The sequence below is a fragment of the Pseudopodoces humilis genome, chromosome 23 (assembly GCF_049639895.1).
Source record: "Pseudopodoces humilis isolate 2021_Gansu_Grassland_sample_001 chromosome 23, ASM4963989v1, whole genome shotgun sequence".
NCBI classification, from domain to species: Eukaryota; Metazoa; Chordata; class Aves; order Passeriformes; family Paridae; genus Pseudopodoces; species Pseudopodoces humilis.
The window spans coordinates 3,787,996-3,807,481 of record NC_142222.1 but is presented as its reverse complement, the minus strand read 5'-3'; the positions used below and the strand labels follow the sequence as shown (position 1 = coordinate 3,807,481).

General features: G+C 61.5%; 1 protein-coding gene across 5 annotated transcripts in view; it reads left to right on the top strand.

Annotated features, from left to right (window-relative positions):
• Positions 1–19,486, top strand: part of ABR (ABR activator of RhoGEF and GTPase) — a 38,382-nt gene that overhangs the window by 16,000 nt on the left and 2,896 nt on the right. For 3 of the 5 annotated variants that reach the window (XR_015774462.1, XM_088066377.1, XM_088066378.1), the window contains exons 3-21: positions 2,864–2,968; positions 3,441–3,626; positions 4,039–4,146; positions 4,768–4,828; positions 6,857–6,909; positions 7,047–7,187; positions 7,494–7,615; positions 7,733–7,898; positions 8,009–8,131; positions 8,203–8,278; positions 8,418–8,522; positions 8,967–9,041; positions 9,185–9,282; positions 9,395–9,526; positions 16,576–16,635; positions 16,729–16,838; positions 17,084–17,223; positions 17,689–17,823; positions 18,075–18,180. Coding sequence is in view for 4 of the 5 variants with exons in the window: in XM_088066377.1 (XP_087922503.1) it covers positions 2,864–2,968; positions 3,441–3,626; positions 4,039–4,146; positions 4,768–4,828; positions 6,857–6,909; positions 7,047–7,187; positions 7,494–7,615; positions 7,733–7,898; positions 8,009–8,131; positions 8,203–8,278; positions 8,418–8,522; positions 8,967–9,041; positions 9,185–9,282; positions 9,395–9,526; positions 16,576–16,635; positions 16,729–16,838; positions 17,084–17,223; positions 17,689–17,823; positions 18,075–18,180 (2,102 nt within the window). In the remaining variant the exon portion in view is untranslated. Of the gene's footprint in view, positions 1–813; positions 1,210–2,863; positions 2,969–3,440; positions 3,627–4,038; positions 4,147–4,767; positions 4,829–6,856; positions 6,910–7,046; positions 7,188–7,493; positions 7,616–7,732; positions 7,899–8,008; positions 8,132–8,202; positions 8,279–8,417; positions 8,523–8,966; positions 9,042–9,184; positions 9,283–9,394; positions 9,527–12,118; positions 12,461–16,575; positions 16,636–16,728; positions 16,839–17,083; positions 17,224–17,688; positions 17,824–18,074; positions 18,181–19,486 lie in introns of those variants that run through there. The other 2 variants (XM_014254979.2, XM_005525751.3) reach the window with 2 other exon arrangements.

The window sequence follows — 19,486 nt, the reverse complement described above, 5'->3', positions numbered from 1 at the left end:
TGAGCTGAGGCATGGACACAGGGCTGGACACGGGCTCTGGAAAGTCCCTGTGTCTGTGTCCCTGCCCACATCTCACGGCAGGAGTTTGTTGCAGGCTCACATGGGTGCAGGGAGAAGAGATGGCTCCTGTGGGCAGAGCACACGCAAGTCACTGGTTCCCCTTTTGCTTCTGAGGAGCCTGGGGGAAACTGCTGAAACAGCTCTTGCATTAGTGTCTCCTCCAGCCTGCTCTTGTCTTGTTTGCCAATGCCCACAGTGTCCCTCACAAGTATCACAGCAGTGCCGGTGTCCCCATATCCTGTCACAACCTGAGGGATGTGCAGCAGACATGTGAGCACACACGGCTCAGCTCTGTGACACTGCTGCCAGTCTCCTCTGGGGCAGGGAGAGCTCTGGTACCTTCTGGGGGTGCACAGCCAGGTCCCCGTGTGGGACCTGGTGATGCTGCTGCCCTCCAAGGTCACTTCTGGCTGGTGGCAATCCCCACGGTCTCTGCCTTCGCACGGAACACGAGGGTCCAGAGGGCTACAACAGAAGAGATGCTCTCCCATTTCCGGGGGGGAGCGCGGGGGGCCTGGCAGGGGACCCCTCCCCGCGGCTCTTGCTGGACACACGTTGGGAAAACCGGCCGGGGAAGGCGGCTGCTGCTCGCCCCAGCCTCGACCACAGGCGGGCTGCGGCGGCGGAGCAGCCCCACCTCCATCGCCGAGAGAGCATTTCCTGTAGGAGCGCGCAGGGCGGAGCGGCGGGGCCGGCTGGGGCGCGGGGCTCGGCCAGCGGCCCCTGCACCGCCCGCGGCCCCGGCGCCGAGCGGAGCCGGCCGGGAGCGGGGCTGGCCCTGTGCTCGCAGCGCTGACGAGCCCGGAGCTGCCGCTCGCAGGCGGCTGAGCAGCCGTGCCGGGAGCGCCCGGGCCGCCGGGGACCAGGAGGCCGGAGCTGGGTCAGGCTGGAGCACCGGGGATCCCATAATGGCTCCTTTCATCCCGCGCTGGTGGCCGGCGACCAGAGCTGAGTCAGCCTGGGACGGCTCAGCCGCGTGAGCCCCTTGTCCGGAGCCTTGTGGGGTCCCCTCTGCGCCCCGCTGCCCTGCCGGCCATGGAGGAGGAAGAGGAGGCCATAGGGTACCTGGATAAAGTGCTGGAGGATGAAGATGACTCTGAGCCAGGAACCCCCACCAGCCCCGTGTCTCCGTTTTCGGCCGGCGAGAAGGTGGGCAGCGGGGGGACCCTGCCCCCGTGCTGGGCACTGGGTGTGGGGACAAGGGGCATCTTGCTGGTGCTGGTGGTGCCCCGGTGTTGGAACAGCTCCTGGGGCGATGCGATGCAAGGGGCAGAGCTGGGGGCAGCGGGAGCATCACTGCGGCCCCACCACACCCCCAGGACTGCCTGTGGCCAGGGGCGTGGGGCAGGGCTGTGCCAGGCTCCAGGTGTGGAGGGCTCAGAGTGGGGCGACCACCCAGCTGTCCTTCCAGGGGGAAGTAGAGCCACCCGTGCTGAGGGGTGGGAGCTGCATGGCTCAGCAAAGCCGGCCCTGGATGCTCAGAATGGGGCTTGTTTTACACTGTGCCCCACTGCTCGGCCACCAGGAACTCCTAAACAGTCCCAAAACGGAGCTGGGGGGCGGACCCGGGGAGGCCTCTGTGCTGGCAGGTGGAGCTCAGCATCCTTCTCATGCCCACCCTGCTTGAGTGCTGGAAGAGGGCTGTGGCCCTGCTCTTCCTGGGGTCTCCTGCATGGGGCAGCCAATAGGCCCTGGTTAAGAGTCACTGCTCTGAGTCACGGGGGTCCAGCTGACATTGTCCCCATGGGCTGTGTGGGCCCTGAGCGTGGGTGGGTCCCTTATCCCCTGAGCTCTGTGCAGGGCCCAGGCTGGGGGAAGCAGGAAGAGCCCGTGACTAATCTGTGGCAAAGAGCCCACGAGCTCCCAGTGAATAAAACTGGCCCCCCCACACGCCCTCCTGCTGCACCAGTCACTGTTGCCCAGCCTTACTGGGGCAGCCTGGCAGGGTGGTTGTCACAGCAGTGCCCAGGGCTGGCTGATGGACACTAGAGTGGGACAGAGATGCTGATCCTCAGCCATGCCTGTCTTGGGGCTGTGTCCCCCAGGTGTTTGCAGCTGCCACCTCCCCTGGCACAACAGCCAGGGCTGGCATGGGCAGAGGTGAGACACGACCAATGTCCCCCCCAAACCATCCTGAATGGCCCAGAGTGGTGCTCCCGTGGCTCTGCCTGGCCCTTGTCTGGGTGGCAAAGCCTGCTGCTTAAGTGTGGTTTTTAAGGGGAGAGGCCAAGGCATGACCAAGGATGGTCCAGGGGTTGGGGTGTCCATGCCTGGCCACTGGCAGAATCTTGCTGAGGGTCCCACAGCCCCCCAACCATGAGGGTCATGCCACAGGAGCATCAGTGCCGCAGCAGACCTGTGTGTCGGGTGTCCCAGTGCTACTGGAAGTGCCTGTTGGGGTGGCACTTCCCAAGGGAAACCTCAGCCAAGGGAAAGGGTGGTGCCACATCACGTGGGAGCACCATCCAGTGCCAAGCATGATTTCACTGGGCGTCTCTGGACTCTGCCCTGGGAGAGTCCTGCCATGCCGTGCGCCATCCTGGAGCGCTGCCAGCGGTGCCGGGCTCGTGGCCAGCCTGGAGCAGGGAGGGGAGAGACGCCAGCACAGCTCATGGCTTTCCCAGCTGGCTCCAGACGGCCTCTGCTGCCCATTGGGAACATGCCCTCACCTTGCTATGGAGCTTCCCTGACACTGGCAGGGACATGTGCCCATGTGAGGGATGCCAGAGATGGGCTGGTGGCACGTGGGGTCTCCTCCTGTGCCACTTGCTGGCTTAGCCAGGCTCCTTGCTGTGTTCTGCAGGGTGAGCGGGACGCTGGCAAAGGCCTGGAGATGCGGAAGTTGGTGCTCTCTGGTTTCCTGGCCAGTGAGGAGATCTACATCAACCAGCTGGAGGCCCTCTTGTTGGTGAGCACAGCCCCCAGACTGGACAGCCCCTCTAGGGATGGATGGATGGATGGATGGATGGATGGATGGATGGATGGATGGATGGATGGATGGAGTAATTTTTTACTGGCTTCCCCCAGCCATGTTAGCATGAGCGGGAGCAAAGCTCCAGAAGCTACATCAGAGAGCCAGCTTTGCTCTGTCCTGGCTATCCCCATATGCACCTCCCACACTGCCCATGTCCCTGTTGGGGACAGTTGTAGCTTTGCTTCCTCTTGTGGACTTGCTAACCTTCATGGCGAGACGCTGTTGCACAACACGGGGTCACTGCCGCTGCGGGGAAGTCTGAGGATGCACGAGCCTGGAGTGCCCCTTGGGCCAGCTGCCAGCCTTGGTCCAAGTGTCCTGGGCAGCCCTTGCTGCCAGCTCAGTTCCTCCTCATCCCCAGTGTTCCCCTCTTAGCCCTCATCTCAAACTCTCCCTTCTTCGGCAGCCCATGAAGCCGCTGAAGGCCACGGCCACCACGTCGCAGCCTGTCCTGACCCTCCAGCAGATCGAGACGATTTTCTACAAGATACAGGATATCTATGAGATCCACAAGGAGTTCTACGACAGCCTGTGCCCAAAGGTGCAGCAGTGGGACAGCAATGTCACCATGGGCCACCTCTTCCAGAAGCTGGTATGCACCTTCCCTGGGTGTTGCTCCACTTGGAAGATGAGAAGGGCTGGAGTTGTGATGAGTCTGGAGTTGTGATGCCCACAGGGGCTGTGCCCATGGATGCCATGATCATGCTGGGGAGAGGAGAAGGAGAGGACAGGTTGAAGGGCTGTAGCTTCAGTTTCTGCTGTCCAGGCACTTGTTATGTGTCTGCTGGATTTTGGAAGTTTATGGAGGCACAGGCTGGGCAGGAGCTACACCATCCTGGCCTGAGCAGGAGCCAAGCATGTGACCCTCAGCTGTCAGGACCCTCAGTGTCCTGCCAGGAGGGGACAACTCTGGGCAGTGTCACCTCAAGGGCTGCCTGACCCCTTGGGTGCTGTGGGGGGCTTCAGCACCCTGCTGGTGCCTGGCTAATCCCCACTCCCCACAGGCCAGCCAGCTGGGGGTCTACAAGGCCTTTGTGGATAACTACAAAATCGCATTGGAGACGGCAGAGAAGTGCAGCCAGAGCAACTACCAGTTCCAGAAGATCTCGGAGGTAAGCTGGGATGGAGCTGTGCCAGTGGGAGAGGGCTGTGCCCAGGCTGTCCCTGCACAGGACAGAGAACGCTGGCTTCGTGGCTGAGCTGGCCATGTCTGCCCCATGGAGATGCTCCCCCTGCCCTGGGGACTTGCAGGGACTGTCCCCAAAGGCTGGGCCACCGGGGCCTGTGCTGGAGGGCCATGGTCTTTAGGGTGTTGCAGGAGGTTGTCCCCACCTTATCCAAGCTCAGGTTGGGCTCAGCCTATGCGATCACCTCCCCATCCAGTGTCGGTGGGTGCTGGGCACCTGTGGCTCATCTCCTGCTGCCAGCATCTCCATGCCTGGATCCTCTACAGAAATGGGGACTTCTACGGCTACAGCCTGGTCCCCCTTGTCCTGTTCAGCTTGGTGGCATCACCACCATGTCCCAGCTGCTAGGCACAGCCAGAGCTGCTCCTAGCCAGGCAGGAACCCACACTCCTTCACCCAGCACCGGTTTGTGACCTCCAGCACGGCCAGGCTGGGGCCAGGGGAAGGTACCAGGGTACAAGAGGAAGGGTGGGGGGGCCCCCATGACCTTGAGCCATGACCTTCCCCCCGCCCCAGCCCCCCGCTGATGGGCCTTTCCCTCCCTAGGAACTGAAGGTGAAGGGCCCCAAGGACTCGAAGGAGAGCCACTCGTCCGTCACCATGGAGGGTACGGCGGGCGAGGGGAGGGGGACGCAGCCTTTGGTGTGCGTGGGTGAATTACCGAGCCCTTTGTGTGCCTGGAGCCGGCGGGGCGGGGGACTCGTGGCTCTTTAGGACGCTGGGGGCGTGCGGGAGCCCCCCAGCCCCTGCCCACCGCTCCTCCCCGCCCGCGGCTGTGCTGGGAGCCGTGCGGAGGGGCCGGAGCTGTGCCGCAGCCGGGCTGAGCGGCAGCGATGGCTGCGTGGAGACCGGGCTGCCATGGAAATCCTCGTCATTGTCCGGCTCTGCTGTAACTGCACCTATGGTGAGGCGAGGGGGGCGGCTCCGGTTTGGGGTGCCGGCAGGGAGTGATGCCGCGGGGTCCGTGCGGGGGGGTGGGGGCTGCGTCGTGCTCTGCAGGCTGAAGTTGGGAACGGCTTTGTTCCAGGCTCGGTTGAATCATCTTGGCTCTGGCACACGCAGCCACGCGTTCGCCGTCCCCGCCGGGCAGGGACTCGTGCCACTGATGGGACGGAAGGGGCTGGGCTGGGCAGGGGGATCCTGGGCTGGGGAACCCCCTCTGCCCGGGCTGTGCCGTGTGGATGGTGATGGGGAGGGGTCCCCGTTTGCCCCAGCATGGTGGGGCTGGAATGTCCATCTCTCCCTGCCTGCTGCTGCCCGTGGGCCCCAGGCTGTGTGCACAAGGAGCCTGTTGCTCCTCTGTTGTGCTGGGACAAGCCCTCCCAGGTCTCCCTGAAGCTTTGTGTATGCCTGTAGTGATGCAGCAGGAGGGTCCACCTAGACCTGTGGGTCTAGGATGCTGGAAAAGGGGGGATGTGCCAGATGACCCTGCCTGTCACCTTTATCCCAGAGCAGCGTTCTTGCTGGCTGTCACAGGGAACAGGGCTCTTGTTTTACCCTCTGGCATGGAGTTGTGGGGGTGCAGCCTCTGGTTGGGGTTCAGCCTGGCATCATCACCTCACTCTGTCTCAGGACTGGGTGCTATGAGGCAGCAGCTCTGGGATACAGGGAATGGGAACTCCTCACGACTCAGCCTAGAGTGAGGAGGTGGCACCTTTCCTTCCTCTCCCACTTCCCGAAACCTGGCTGCTCTCAGTCCTGGCAGTTTGGGGAAGTGCTCCAAAGTGAAGGGAAAACCCAGAGGCATCAGCCTGGCTGAAAGCAGCCTGAGGAGACATGAATGGGGCCATGCACAGAGAGCAGCACTGTGAGTGGGCTCCATGCCTTTGCCCAAAGAGGTGGGGATGAGGAGAAGGGTCTGTAAGTTTCCACTGAAATGTGCCTCTGGAGAGCCTCTGGGGCTGTTTCCTGCTGGGAGGGTGTGTGGTAGGAAAAAGGTACTTTCTCTACCCCGTCTGTGAGGCAGCTGTGCCCCCTGCCCTGGGTGGGGCTGCAGGCAGGGACATGGGGCAATGGGGTTGGGCTGAAGCCTTGGACCCGGTGTTCTCTGGAGGTGGTGGTTTTGCTGCTGCTGGAGCAGCCTGGATCCCCTTTGCACCAGGGCTGGCTGGCGTGGTGCAGAGAGGTGGGTACAAAGTGTCCCATGGGGTGGCAGAGCCAGGTGAGGGATGGGACCCACCACTGAGCCAAAAGGGAAACTGAGAAAGCTGCTGAGGGTGACGAGCGAGCGGCTCTTCCGCTGCACAGCCACAGCACAGCAAGTGTGGGTGCAGCCCTCCCGGGGAGGCCCTGCCCTCCAGAGGGCTGTCCCAGTCCTGTGCTGCCACAGGCTTGGTGGGACAACCCATCTCACCACCCGTGACCAGCCTAGCTGTGGCTGCTGGTGCCCCCCACAGCAGGACATGGGGCAGTGGCAGCGGTGGCTCCCCACTGCTCCTGGCACTACCACGATTGTCCAGCTGTGCTGGCTCTGTGCAGGACAGGTGCCAGATGCCTGCCCAGGGCTCTGTGCAGACCAGGGGGACTCTCTGGGCATCTGGGCTCCCCTCCTTGCCCCTGTGCTCTCTGTGACAGGTGGGAGAGGGGCCAGGGCTCCAGCCACAGGTGGCTGCTGACACTTTTTCTCTCCCCTCAGCGCTGCTCTACAAACCCATCGACCGGGTGACACGGAGCACCCTCGTCCTGCACGTGAGTGTGATGCCAGTCCCACGGGGATGGTGGTGGGCTCTGTATCTGCTGCTCAGGGGGATCTGCAGCTGTGGGAAGCGCTGATGAGGGGTTTCCAGCTGCTTTTGAGCTGCTAACCTGTGCCTTTCTCCTTCCAGGACCTCCTCAAGCACACCCCAGCTGACCACCCTGACTACCCACTGCTCCAGGACGCCCTCCGCATCTCCCAGAATTTCCTCTCCAGTATCAATGAGGACATCGACCCCCGGAGGACAGCAGTCACCACCCCCAAGGGCGAGGTGAGCTGTGGGGTGGGCAGTGGCTGGGCACAGGGTGAGGCCTGAGCCCTCTGCCAGCCTCTGGCTGCTGTCTCTGCCCTGAAGAGCTCCTTGGTGCCTGGGTAGGAGTTGGAAGGGTTCCTCCAGATACAGTTCCTAGGTACAAGATTAGGGCTCTATCTGGTCCTTTACTAAGTATAGAGGACATGGACCTCCCCATGCTACTGGTGGCTGAGCCACAGAGGGGGACAGGATTGTCAGCCTTTCCCCATGGATTGTTGGCCATTGCTCCCTGCCTGCTCTCATGGCAGCCCCTCTGCCACACAGACCCGGCAGCTTGTCAAGGATGGCTTCCTGGTGGAGCTGTCGGAGGGCTCGCGGAAGCTGCGACACGTGTTCCTCTTCACCGACGTGCTGCTCTGTGCCAAGCTGAAGAAGACAGCAGTGGGGTAAGGAGGGCGCTGGGCACAGGGGGAATGTGTCACAATCCCCCTGTCCCTCAGTGGGCCGGGAGATGTGCCAGGGAGGGGGTCAGGCATCAGTCAGCACCCGTGCCCTGGCTGCAGGAAGCACCAGCAGTACGACTGCAAGTGGTACGTGCCCCTGGCCGACCTGGTGTTCCCCTCGCTGGAGGAGTCGGAGCACTGCCCGCAGGTTCACGTCATCCCCGACCACGAGCTGGAGGACATGAAGATGAAGATCTCAACCATCAAGAGCGAGATGCAGAAGGAGGTGAGACGGCTGTGGGACTTGCTCGTGGGGTGGTGCTCTGCTCTGGATCAGGGATGGGATGTGGGGGACAGGGGCACCTCTGAAAGGTCCTCTCTGCTCCCTGGCTGCAGAAAGCCAACAAGGGGCAGAGCCGTGCCATCGAGCGCCTCAAGAAGAAGATGTTTGAGAACGAATTCTGGCTGCTCCTCAACTCACCTGCCATTCCCTTCCGCATCCACAACCGCAACGGGAAGGTGAGGAGGGCGGGCTGGGGCCGGGCTCAGCCCTGCCTGCACAGCTTGCCACATCTTCCTCTCTCTTACAGAGCTACCTCTTCCTGCTCTCCTCCGACTACGAGCGATCTGAGTGGAGGGAGGCCATCCAGAGACTGCAGAAAAAGGGTGAGTCTGGGGCTGCTGAGGCGCTCTTGGGGGTCATGGTCCCCCCAGAAGCCACAGGGAAGTCCTATAGGACATAGGACTCTCCAGTCTCTATGACCAGCACTGGCTCTGTCCCTCTGAATCTTCTGTCCTCTCCCAGACCTCCAGGCCTTTGTTCTGAGCTCAGTGGAGCTGCAGGTGCTCACAGGATCCTGCTTCAAGCTACGCACTGTCCACAACATCCCCGTCACCAGCAACAAGGACGGTGAGTGACCGCTGGGTCCTGCTTTGCCCGGATGACGCCGGGCAGGAGCTGTGGGGTCCCTGAGCTGAAGCGGGGACTCTGCTGTGCAGGGGACAGCTTCCCACCAGGTGGCACTGCTGGAGCAGTGTCAGGCTCCCAGGCAGCCCCCATCCCTGCTGCAGCACAGGACTGCTTTTGGGCTCTCTCCAGCCCCTGCCATGGGTTGGGCAGGACCAGTGTGCCCAGGGTGAGACCCAGCCAGCCCCACTGGGAACCTCCCCCAGCAGCAGGAGAGCTTGGGATGCCTGTCAGTGCGGGATACAGAACTTAGAGATGTCCCTCCAGGGGCTTGGGGGCATTTGAGTGTCCCTGCAGGCACTGTACTCACTCTGGCAAAGGTAGCAAAGGCTGCCTTGGGGATGGCCAGCCCCAGGCCCTGACACAGCCTCTGCTCTCCTGCCACAGATGACGAGTCCCCAGGGCTTTATGGGTTCCTGCACGTCATCGTCCACTCTGCCAAGGGCTTCAAGCAGTCAGCCAGTAAGTGTGGGTGCCCACCCTGTTTGGAGGGGCCAGTGGGCTTGGAAGAGTTGGGGTCCAGCACGTGGCCCTGCTCTGCCCACAGTGCATCTGGGAGATGGTGAGGGTGTTCCTGGGCTGCTGAGGAATGTCTGCTCCCCCAGACCTCTACTGCACGCTGGAGGTGGACTCCTTTGGCTACTTTGTCAGCAAAGCCAAGACCAGGGTGTTCCGGGACACCACGGAGCCGCAGTGGAATGAGGTGAGGGAGGGTGGGATGCAGGGAGGGGACTGTGTTCCCCATTTCCCTTCAACCCCGGTTTTGGAGCTGCTCTGGGGTGCTGGGGTTGAGCCACCCTCCCTCCACACCCCAGGAGTTTGAGATCGAACTGGAGGGCTCCCAGTCCCTGCGCATCCTCTGCTACGAGAAGTGCTATGATAAGACCAAACTCAACAAGGACAACAATGAAATTGTGGACAAGATCATGGGCAAGGGGCAGATCCAGGTATGCACTGGGGCTTTTGGGCATACTCTCACCCGAAGGTGGACCCCTTTGGGCCTGACACCTGGGCTGGGAGGGTTGTCTTGGAGTGATGCCTGGGGTGGACAGCTCTGCTTTTGGGGGTGGGATTGAAGATAGTGAGGTGGGTGGGCATCAGGCATGGGGGCTGATGGTCCTGGGGCACAGTGGCTGCAGGAGAAGGTGGGACAAAGTGAGAGGGGTGGCAAAGCCAGAACCTGCAGAGGTTCATCCATCCCCATCTGGGCTGGATGGAAGTGTTTCCGTTCTGCTGCTCTCTGTGCCATGGCCCTGGGAGGGGTTGGTAGCTGCCTTAGGGAGGGCTCTGCATGTTCAGCCCCCCATCCCTCCTGTGTCCCCCTCTGCCACCATCTGCCTTCCCTGGGCCTCCATCAGCTGCTGTTATGGCAACGGGTGTTTCCAGGGCAACGGCTGAGCCACCTCTGATTGGCGGTTGCCAGGCAGGGAGGATGGCGGCCCAAGCTGCCCTGAGATGCTCCCAGGTGAGCAGGACCAGGAGGATGGAGTGGGAGGCAGGCAACCCCCAGACCCCACATTCCCCCTGGAGCCACTTTGGCCAGGGGCAGGGGGACACAGGCTGGGCTGGGGGTGTCCCTGTGTTTTCCTGGTGGGCACCCCAGCCTGGCTGCCTTCCTGGCTGTGCTGGGGAGAGGCTCATGCCTGGGACACAGCCCTCGACCCAGGGCCACTTCAAAGGGCCCCTCACGGCTGCCTGTTCCGTGGGAAAGCAACTGAGGGCAGGTCCCAGGGGAGCAGAGAGCAGCATGAAAATGCTGCTGGGAAGGGGATGCTGTGGAGAAACAGCACTGGAGGGTGCACAAGGTGGGAAGTAGGGGCTCAGCTTCACCAGTGGCTTCTTCATACCTGAAATCACCCGTCTGTTGCCCTTTCCCCCAGGAAACAGTGGTGTGGGGGTGGCATTGGGCCAAGTAGGAAGGCCAGGGCAGGGAAGGGGCTCAGTGTCCCGCGGGGATCAGTCCAGCTGCACTCTTGGAAATAGCCTGGATCAACAAACATGAGTCATGCTGGGAGATGCGGGGGTCGGGACAGGGACAGCACAGCTCGTACCCGCTGTGCAAAAGCTGTGGGGGAAGAAAGGGAAAAAGAAAAGGCCCTGGGGCTGCATATCCCAAGGAGGATGTGGATGGATGGAGGAGTGTCAGGGTTGGGACTGTCCTGCTGTTACCCAGAGCCACAGCTTGGCCTCTGCCCCAGGGGTGGGCTGGGTGACAGGGCAGGACAGCAATGAGCAGGATGGGCAGTGCTGCTCCCAGGGCTGTAGTCAAGCCCCAGAGCTGCTCCCCTGCCTTCTCCTGGAGAGTCTCAGGCAGAGATGCTGTCCTGGATGTTCCTCACCCCTGGGCTCATCATGAGCTGTTGCTGGTTCCACACAGCAGCACTGGCTATGTGTGACTCCTGGTTGGCATTAACCCTGTTTCATTGTTATTAACTCCATTTTCTAAAGCTGGAATATGCTGTGGTCGGGGTAGGGCTGCCCTGTTTGGCTTGACCATGAGGGTCTTGTGTCCCCTGCACTGCAGGGCTCAGCCCTGTTCTGAGCTGCCCCAGTTGTTCCCAGGAGCTGGGCTCTGGCTGCTGGGTGCTGGCAGGGTTGTGTGGTGCTGTGCCAGGATGGCAGACGCATGTTGTGGTGGACAAAGCAGGCTGTGAGTGAGAGGAGAGAGGCTGGATGTGTCCCCCATGCCCTGGAGGAGACAGGCAGTGGGTGCATGAAGGGGGTCTCGGGACCCCCTTCCTCAGCCCATTTGATGCACGAGGGAATGTGGCTGTTGAAGCCTGTGTTGTCATGGGCACGGTGCCTGCTGTACCCTCAGGGAATAGCTGCCTGTCTGTCTGTCCCCTTCCCTGGGCTGGCAGAGGCTCTGGCAGGGGACATTTGCGATACTGGGGCACCCCAGACCTGCAGGGAGCCGTGGTGACCCCAATGGACCCCAGGGGCTGCTGAGGGATGGACTGGGGAGAATGCAAGTTCCCCAAACCTGTGCCTCACCATGTCCCTGCCTGTCAGAAGCAGCAGGCAGGAACCCTTCCAAGACTTCCCTGTCCCCATCACCCCCTGGCAGTGGGGCTGCCAAGGGCCAGGGTACACAGAGGGCACATGGGGGTACCCAGCTGTCCCCGGGTGTGACAACAGACCCCAAAAGCCTTCTCCCGGTGCCCGTCGCTGAGAGCAGGAGAGCCAGCCTGGCTCCTGTGGGGAGCCGGGAATGCTGCGGCAGCCAGCGGCGGTGCCTCGGGGGCCGCGGCTGCCGCCAGCGCTGCGAGGCGGAAAAGGGCCGAGGGAAAACGGCAGAGGGATAATGGCACGGGGATAACGGCACAGGGATAACGGCACGGGGATAACGGCACAGGGATAACGGCACGGGGATAACGGCGGATAACGGCGGATAACGGCGGCGGGGGGCCCGGCAGCCCCCGCAGCGCTCCCGAGCGGCGGCGGGCGGCAGGGCGAGAGTTAAACGCGTGGGGGCCGCCGGGGGGGGGGGCTGCCATTGAGTCACTTCCTCGCAGGGGGAGGGAGGTTTTTGGGGCTGCCTCGCCAGCCCGGCTCACACCCTGAAGATGAGCCCTGCCCGATCGCCGCCCCGCCACCCCAGCAGGGCTCCCCTCGCCGGACCCCGCTGAGCTCTCCCCGCCGGCAGAAGGGATGCGGTTGCTGCGCTAACCCAGCCGCGGGCACGCTCCTGGCCAGCCTCGGGTCGTCTGCCCGGAGCCGAAGCGGTCGTCGCGATGACAGAGGTGTTGGTGCAGCCGGAGGGCAGCCCCGGCCCCGAGGGCGAGCAGCAGCCCGGCGTGGAGGAGCCCGAGGGGAAGCGAGCCCCGAACACGGGAGCCCGGCTCTGGGGCAGGGTGCGCAGCAAACTGCTCCGGCAGAAGGTGCTCCGGGTGCGGGGGTTGGCTGCAGGGGACAGCGCTGGGCTCTGCCGGGCTCTGCCGGGCTCTGCCGGGTGTGATCACCGTGGCTTTTTGACGGGTGGTTTTGTGGGGTGGGGGGCGCTGAAGTGAGGGGCTGTGTTGTTTGTGTGGAGAGTGAGTGCTGTGGGATCTGTGCACGGAGGCTGTTTGGGTGCTCTGGGAGCTCTTAGATGCAGTTGGCAGCCTGTGAGGTGTTTGTTTTCCTCCCTCCCTCTTCCTCTGCTTGCTGGCAGACTCTGGGAGCTGAGCTGCTTGCACCGGGGGGTCCTGCAGAGGCAGGGCACGGAACCCCCAGCCCAGCCCTGGAAGCTTGCCCAGGAGGCAGTGATGCTTTTGGGCTGGCTGGGGCCAGATTCCTGGGGTGCCACAGCACTCAGTGCCTGTGTCCCTCCTCTTGCAGCCCGGGTGAATCCAGGCTTTCCCAGCTCACAGCTGTGTCGCAGCCACATCAGCCAGTGTAGCCCGTCTTTGTGGGAGCACAGAGTGCAGGGATGTGCGACAGAGGTGACAAAGGAGGGGGACAGCACCCTTGCAGGCTGCCCCAAAAGCCCCAAGGGGGACTCAGGGGGTTTCCCTCAGTGGAGTCCCCCTGCCCAGGGAGCTGCTGGCTTGGGGCTGAGCTGTGGCTGTGGGCAGGGGCTGCCTGGGCCCGTGGGGGTTCGGTTTGGCAGCGCCGGGGCCGCATGTGACGCAGCGGCATTAACCTCGATTCCGTGCCGCCGCCACTTTGCACAGGGGATTAAGGGGCAGCAAGAGCTTTGTGGGGAGGCTGCCCGGCAGCTGTTGCTGGGTCAAAACATGAAGGGGTTTCATTTCCTCTGCCGGCTGCTGCCTGGGAGCCCTGGGGCTGCAGGGCAGGATGTGGCCCCGGCAGGTCTGTGCAGGGTCCCAGTGGGCTCTGGGTGCTGCAGCTGCTGCTCCTCGGGTCACCCTCAGTCAGGGCTGTGAATTGCTGCTTTTTTGGGGGGCTGTGCTTTGCCACTGGCAGCGTGTGCTGGTGTGGGGGCTGTGCCATGGCACCAGGGGGCTCAGGGACTGTCTGTTCCCTGGGGAGGGTGCTGCTGGCATGGAGGTCTGGTGAGGATCTGCTCGCCAGGGCAGCCACGGGAGGCCAGGCTGGGGAATCTGTGGGTGCCACACTGATGGGAAGCAACGCTGGCTGTAGTAGCCCCTCTGGGATCCCGCTCCACAGGGCTCTGGCAGAGATGACCTGGCAGACTGAGTCACCAGTGTGCTCCCAATTGCTTCACCCAAGGCTGATGGTTGAGTGACCTCATGGGCCTGAGATATGAGGAAGAGACATTCTCAGCCTCATAGGCCCTGCCCCACCACAGCATCCAGTTTGGGGTCCTGGGAAGCCACCATGAGGATTGGGAGCCCTACCAGCTCCTCATCTTGGAGCTCTTGGCACCCAACCCTGCCTGGGTCTGTCACAGTGTCTGATCTGGATGTGTCTTGAGGACAGAATTCCAGGATGTGGCCTCGTCACCTCAAGTCTGGAGTTGTCCCATGGGCAAGACAAGCAGTAGGAGAGGAGGGTCAGCGCCAACAAGACATCCCCAGAACACACAAAATGCTGCAGGACTGCCAGGATGTTCATTGCCTGTTTCTCCACAACCTGGGGCCTTGTCCTACAAGCAAACAGCTTCAGATAATTTGGAAAACTAGGATGATGGCACATCCCTGTGGCAACAAACAGAAGATGTCTCACCTCGCCATGGATGAGAGCAGCACCACATGCTGACCTGGGCATGGATACCACCATGGCTGAGAGTCCCTGGGATGCAGGAAGGAGCAGCCTGGAGACATGCTAGTGACCTGGCTGAGATGTTTGGGGTGGTGTTTGAAGCCGTTTGACCTTTCAAAGAAATGCTGACATCTCATCCTGCACAATGCTGGGTCAAAGGCTGTTCTCCTAGCCCAGGAGTTCCTCACTGACCTGGGATGTCCCTGCATCCTGCTGGAGCAAGGCAGCTCCCTTCAGAGGAGAAAGAGATGGTGGTGGGAGCTGGCCTGGGGTGTTTGTCAGCACTGTGTGGGCAGGAGCTGCCTCTGGCTCTATGGGTGGATGCTCCCATCCATCCTCCCATGCCTGGACAGAGGTGTTGGACACAGCTTTGCTTGAACTGGGGACTGGAAGAGTCATGTATTGCTGCTGCTGCTCGGGGTGCTGGCCAGGAGGGTTAGAGAGCAGCAGGAGGGTTAGAGAGCATCAGGAGGGTTAGAGAGCAGCAGGGCCAGGCCACAGGCGCTGCCCCAGCAGTGCACAGGGACCTGCCCTAGTTCGAGGGGGGCTCAGGCCCATGGTGCCAGCAGAACTAGCCCAAATATGGGCCCTGCTGGCTATTGTGGGATGATTCTGCCCATGTTGGGGGGAAGGGGCTGCAGGAAAATGACATGCTCAGGGTAGGGTCCACAGCACTGGGAGCAGCTAACCTGGCTTTTATTAAAGTGTTCTTCAGAGCTCTGCTAAAGCCCTTCCAGATGTGAGCTGCCAGAGCCATCAGAGCCAGAAGGACCCAAGGAATGGGGAAGGCATGTATTGTGGCTGCAGTTAAAATGGTATTGCAGAGCAGGGAGGCTCCTGGCCTGGCTGGGGGGTGAAGGGTCTTCAGTGCCATGAGTGGGACAGGGATGTGTGGGAAAAAGGGTGAAAGTCCCTGGGACTGTGGTGTTGGCTGTGGTGGCTGCATGGCAGTGCCGTGGGGGATGCAGTGCTGGGGAGGAGCACAGAGGAGCTGGAGCAGCAGGACTGGGGTTGGCTGTGGTCTGGCTGCAGTCTCGTGATCCCAGTGTCCAGACCTGCTGCAGAGTCCCATGGGAGCCTAGGGCAGCTGCAGCCTTCCTTCTCCTCCTGCTCTCCAGAAGCCGCAGGGCTGGCACGAAGGAAGCAGCGTGGCACTTGTTGGGCTCTTCCATGTGCTGGGCTGGAGCACCAGGGAGGGCTCCATGTCAGGAGCCATTCCTGGGCCATGCTGGAGACAGCAGCATTGCTACCTTGCTGGGCACTGCTGTTTTCCCATGGCTGAAGAGCTGCTCAGGCTCACTGTGACACAGGGCTGGGCATGTGGCAATGCCACTGTGGTGAGTCTGTGCCAAGAGCCAGGGCAGCTTGAGCCTGTCCTTGGGACTGTGGGGTCTTGCTGTGCAAGAAGGGACATGATGGACCCCACAGTGCCCCCCCATCATGACCTGCAGTGACTTTATAGGCAGGGGAGCAGTAGCTCCATGGCTGGAGCAGCAGCTCTGCACATCTTTACACTTGCCCAGAGCATCTCCTGACCCAGCAGCTGCAGGAAGCTCCTGTGTCCTTGCAGAGTGACCCCATGTGCCTGGCACAAGTGTGGCCCGGCAGCTGCACGTCCCGAGCCCTGGGAGCCCCCACCAGCTCCCATATCCCATCCCCTTCCCCAAGGGGACATTAGTGCTGGGCTGCCAGCCCTGTGCATTACAGGGATCGATGGGGCCGGATCTATACCAGCAGCTGGGGACCAAAAAGCCCCAAAAGGGAACTGCACCCGCCTCCGCCCAGCCCTGGGGCCCGGAACCCGCCACGGCACGTGCCAGGGCCTTGGGAATGCCAACACCTCTCGCTGCACCCGGGCGCCAGGGCAGCGTCACTGAGTCCCCTGCTAGCCCCAAAGCCAGAAATAGCATAGCCTGTCATTCCCAGGGGTTATAAATAGCCTTGGCTATGGGGAGATGTTGTTTTTCTGCATGGAAAACGCTGCCCTAGTTCTGTTTCATCAATCTGCCGCCAGAAATAGTCCTAATTTCTTGGAAGTTTCTTGCTTCTCGGGTGTTGGTTAGAGCACTGCCTTGCAGGGGCTCTGTGGAGAGGGCAGGACAGGGGGGCTGAGCTCACCTGGCTTCAGGGCACAGCCAGAGGCACCCCAGACCCTAAAGGGGAACCTCTCCATCCTCCAGTCATGAGCAGCATGTTGCCCAGGAAACGTATGTCCTGTGCCCTATACCATCTGCAGATCAGGGGCTTTGGGGGCCACCAGGTTGGGATGACAGCAGGTTTGGCATGAGGCTGTGTCCCCACAAAACTCACAGACCATTTCTCTCCACAGCTGGACCCACAGGCCGTGCAGACGAAAAACTGGCACATGGATGTGATTGAGATGAATGGGGTAAGTGGGGCCAGGGGACCCACAGCCCCTCGCTGGGAATGCAGCCCCTTCTTGCCTTCAGGCCAGCCAGTTCTCACCCCCTGTCTCCCACAGATCAAGGTGGAGTTCTCCATGAAATTCACAAGCAGAGACATGAGCCTGAAGAGGACCCCGTCCAAAAAGCAGACTGGTGTCTTCGGGGTCAAAATCAGTGTTGTGACAAAGTAAATGCAGGGCTGTGGGGCTGATCTGCTCTGGTGGGTGTGGGGTTACACTGTGTCCCGTTGCTCCCACCAACACTGGGGAGCTTGGCTTTTGCTCTCTGCTGGAGGCTTTCCTGTTCCCTTTGCCGTTGCCATCTTTCCCTCCTGCATGCCCATCCTGGCCCTGGCCCGGGGTTTGCAGGGCTGGGCCGGCTGCCACGGGTTCCCCTGGGAATCTTTGCTGACGGCTCCACTTCCCGAGCCAGGCGCGAGCGCTCCAAGGTGCCTTACATCGTGCGCCAGTGCATCGAGGAGGTGGAGAAGAGGGGCATCGAAGAGGTCGGCATCTACAGGATCTCCGGAGTCGCCACTGACATTCAGGCATTGAAAGCTGTCTTTGATGCGAGTGAGTGTCCTGGGGGAGCTTGGTGTTCCAATGGGACCGCCCCCCCCAGCCCTTTGCAAGCCCAGGGTTTGGTTATTGCACTGTGCATGTGCCAGATACGCCACTCTGCAAAGGAAGGGACTGGGGGTGAGGCGGCACAAAAACAGCAAAAACACCCAGAGATCCCAGTCCTGTGTGTGCCTCGATGCCTCTGAGCTGCCGCCACTCCTGGCTGGCTCCTGGGAGTCACTGAGTCAGGGAAACGTTGCAAATGGATTTGCAAATTGTTCTGTGTCCTGTTGCCCAGCCAGGCGGGAACCACTCGGCTTTTCCCAGCCTCAGCTTGGCTAATGGGGCTGTGAACCCAGCAGTGCTGTCTCTGCTCTCCAGCTGGCAGCCTGTCTGGATAGCTGGAGTGATACAGAGTGGGGAGACCCAGAGGGGAAAGAGGGCAGGAGGCCTCACATGTGGGTGCTCTCTGGACAGATAACAAGGACATCCTGGTGATGCTGAGTGACATGGACATCAATGCCATCGCTGGCACGCTGAAGCTGTACTTCCGTGAGCTGCCCGAGCCCCTCCTCACTGACAGACTCTACCCCGCCTTCATGGAGGGGATCGGTAAGGGCTCAGGGATGGGGAGGAGGTTGATGCACAAACGTGGCTCTTTGGCATTGCTTGCTCTGAGACTCCCAAGAGTCCTTCCCAGCTCAGTTCACTTGGTCCTGGCTATTTTTGCTGGCTCCAGGCCAGCTCAGGGCTTGTGGTGCTGCTCCCCAGTGCTCACACACTGGCTGCTGGGAGGTACCTGGCTGTGATGGGTCCTGCTGCTGCACCAGATCCTGTCCTGAGCCCTCTCCCTCTGCCTCCAGCCCTCTCGGATCCTGCTGCCAAGGAGAACTGCATGATGCACCTTCTCCGCTCGCTGCCTGACCCGAACCTCATCACCTTCCTCTTCCTGCTGGAGCACTTGAAAAGGTAATGGCTCAGGGGCTGCCTGGGATGGGTGGGAGATGCAGGACGAGTCTGTCTCACTGCTTTTCTGTGGGGGTGGGACATGAACAGAGTTTGAGCTGCTGTTTGATTCCTGTGGTGCCTGCACGGCTGCAGACTGATCCCAGACTGGAGGCAGATGGTGCTGTGCTGGTGCAGCCAGGGCCAGCAGCAGCAGGTATGGAGCGGTCCTGTCCCAGCCCTTCCAAGAGGGTACAGCTCCAGGTGTGTCCCACCTGCCCCATCTCTCTGGGCTCTGGTGTATTCCCAGGCTGCAGCTTGTTCAGACCCTTCTCTGGTATTGGTGTTGGCTTTCCACATCTTCTCTCCTTGGGCCCTGTAGGATGCTGGGGGCTATCCTGGAGCCGTTCTGCTCCTCCAGAGCAGCCCCTGGTGTCCCAGGACCACCGGCCATGGTGCCAGCAGGGCCTGTGCTGTGCCTGGCCAGTAACTCCAGGTCAACTCTGCAGGGAGCACGCGGCCCCTGGAAACAGAGAACACTTGGCTGCTGCAGCCGGTGTGCAGCTGGTTGGATGAGCTCTGCAGGGAGCAGCTGGCCTCAGCACAGGACGGGAATCAATTAGGAGCTCTGCAGTGTCCCCCTTAGCAGGAAAACAGCTCTGTGTCCCTTCCCTCCAGTCCAGCAGTAGCCCTTGCTACAAGGTGCAACAATCCCTGTCACCTGTCAGCAGCGGTTGGCAAAAACCAATGATAGGCAGCACTGTGGAAATGTCCCAGAACTGCAGGTGACACCTGATGTCACCTGTCCCAGGGTGAGTGAAGCAGTCGGTGTGTGGTTTGACAGGCTTTGTCTTGGCCCAGATGAGATGCATCCAAACCTGGGGACCCAAAACCCATGGAAGGCACAGGGCTGCATGTGGAAGGACAGCAGAGCAGAACACAGAGCCTGGCCAGAGCTTGGAACTGGGGCTTATGGCTCATGTTACTTGCATCATGAAGGCTTTTTTTTTTTCCTCTGGTTTGGCTAAAACCAAACAGAAAAAGTGATTGATGCTGGGGGATGGAGAAGGAAAAATCCATCCTGAGAACTGGGCACAGCCAGTTCCCACATCTGCTCCCCTGGCCGGGGCTCAAGCGAGCAGCCTGTGCCGGGGAGCACAGCTGCCTCCTAACATGGCAATGTTATGGTCCTGCTTCCCTCGATGCTGGCGGGGCTCCCACAGGGTTGTTGGGGCAGGGAGCCTCGAGGGGAGTGGGTGCAGGGGGCACAGGCTGGTGCAGAGCTCCCGGTACCCTGCAGGCTCGGGAAGGGTGGAGGCCCCGCAGTGCA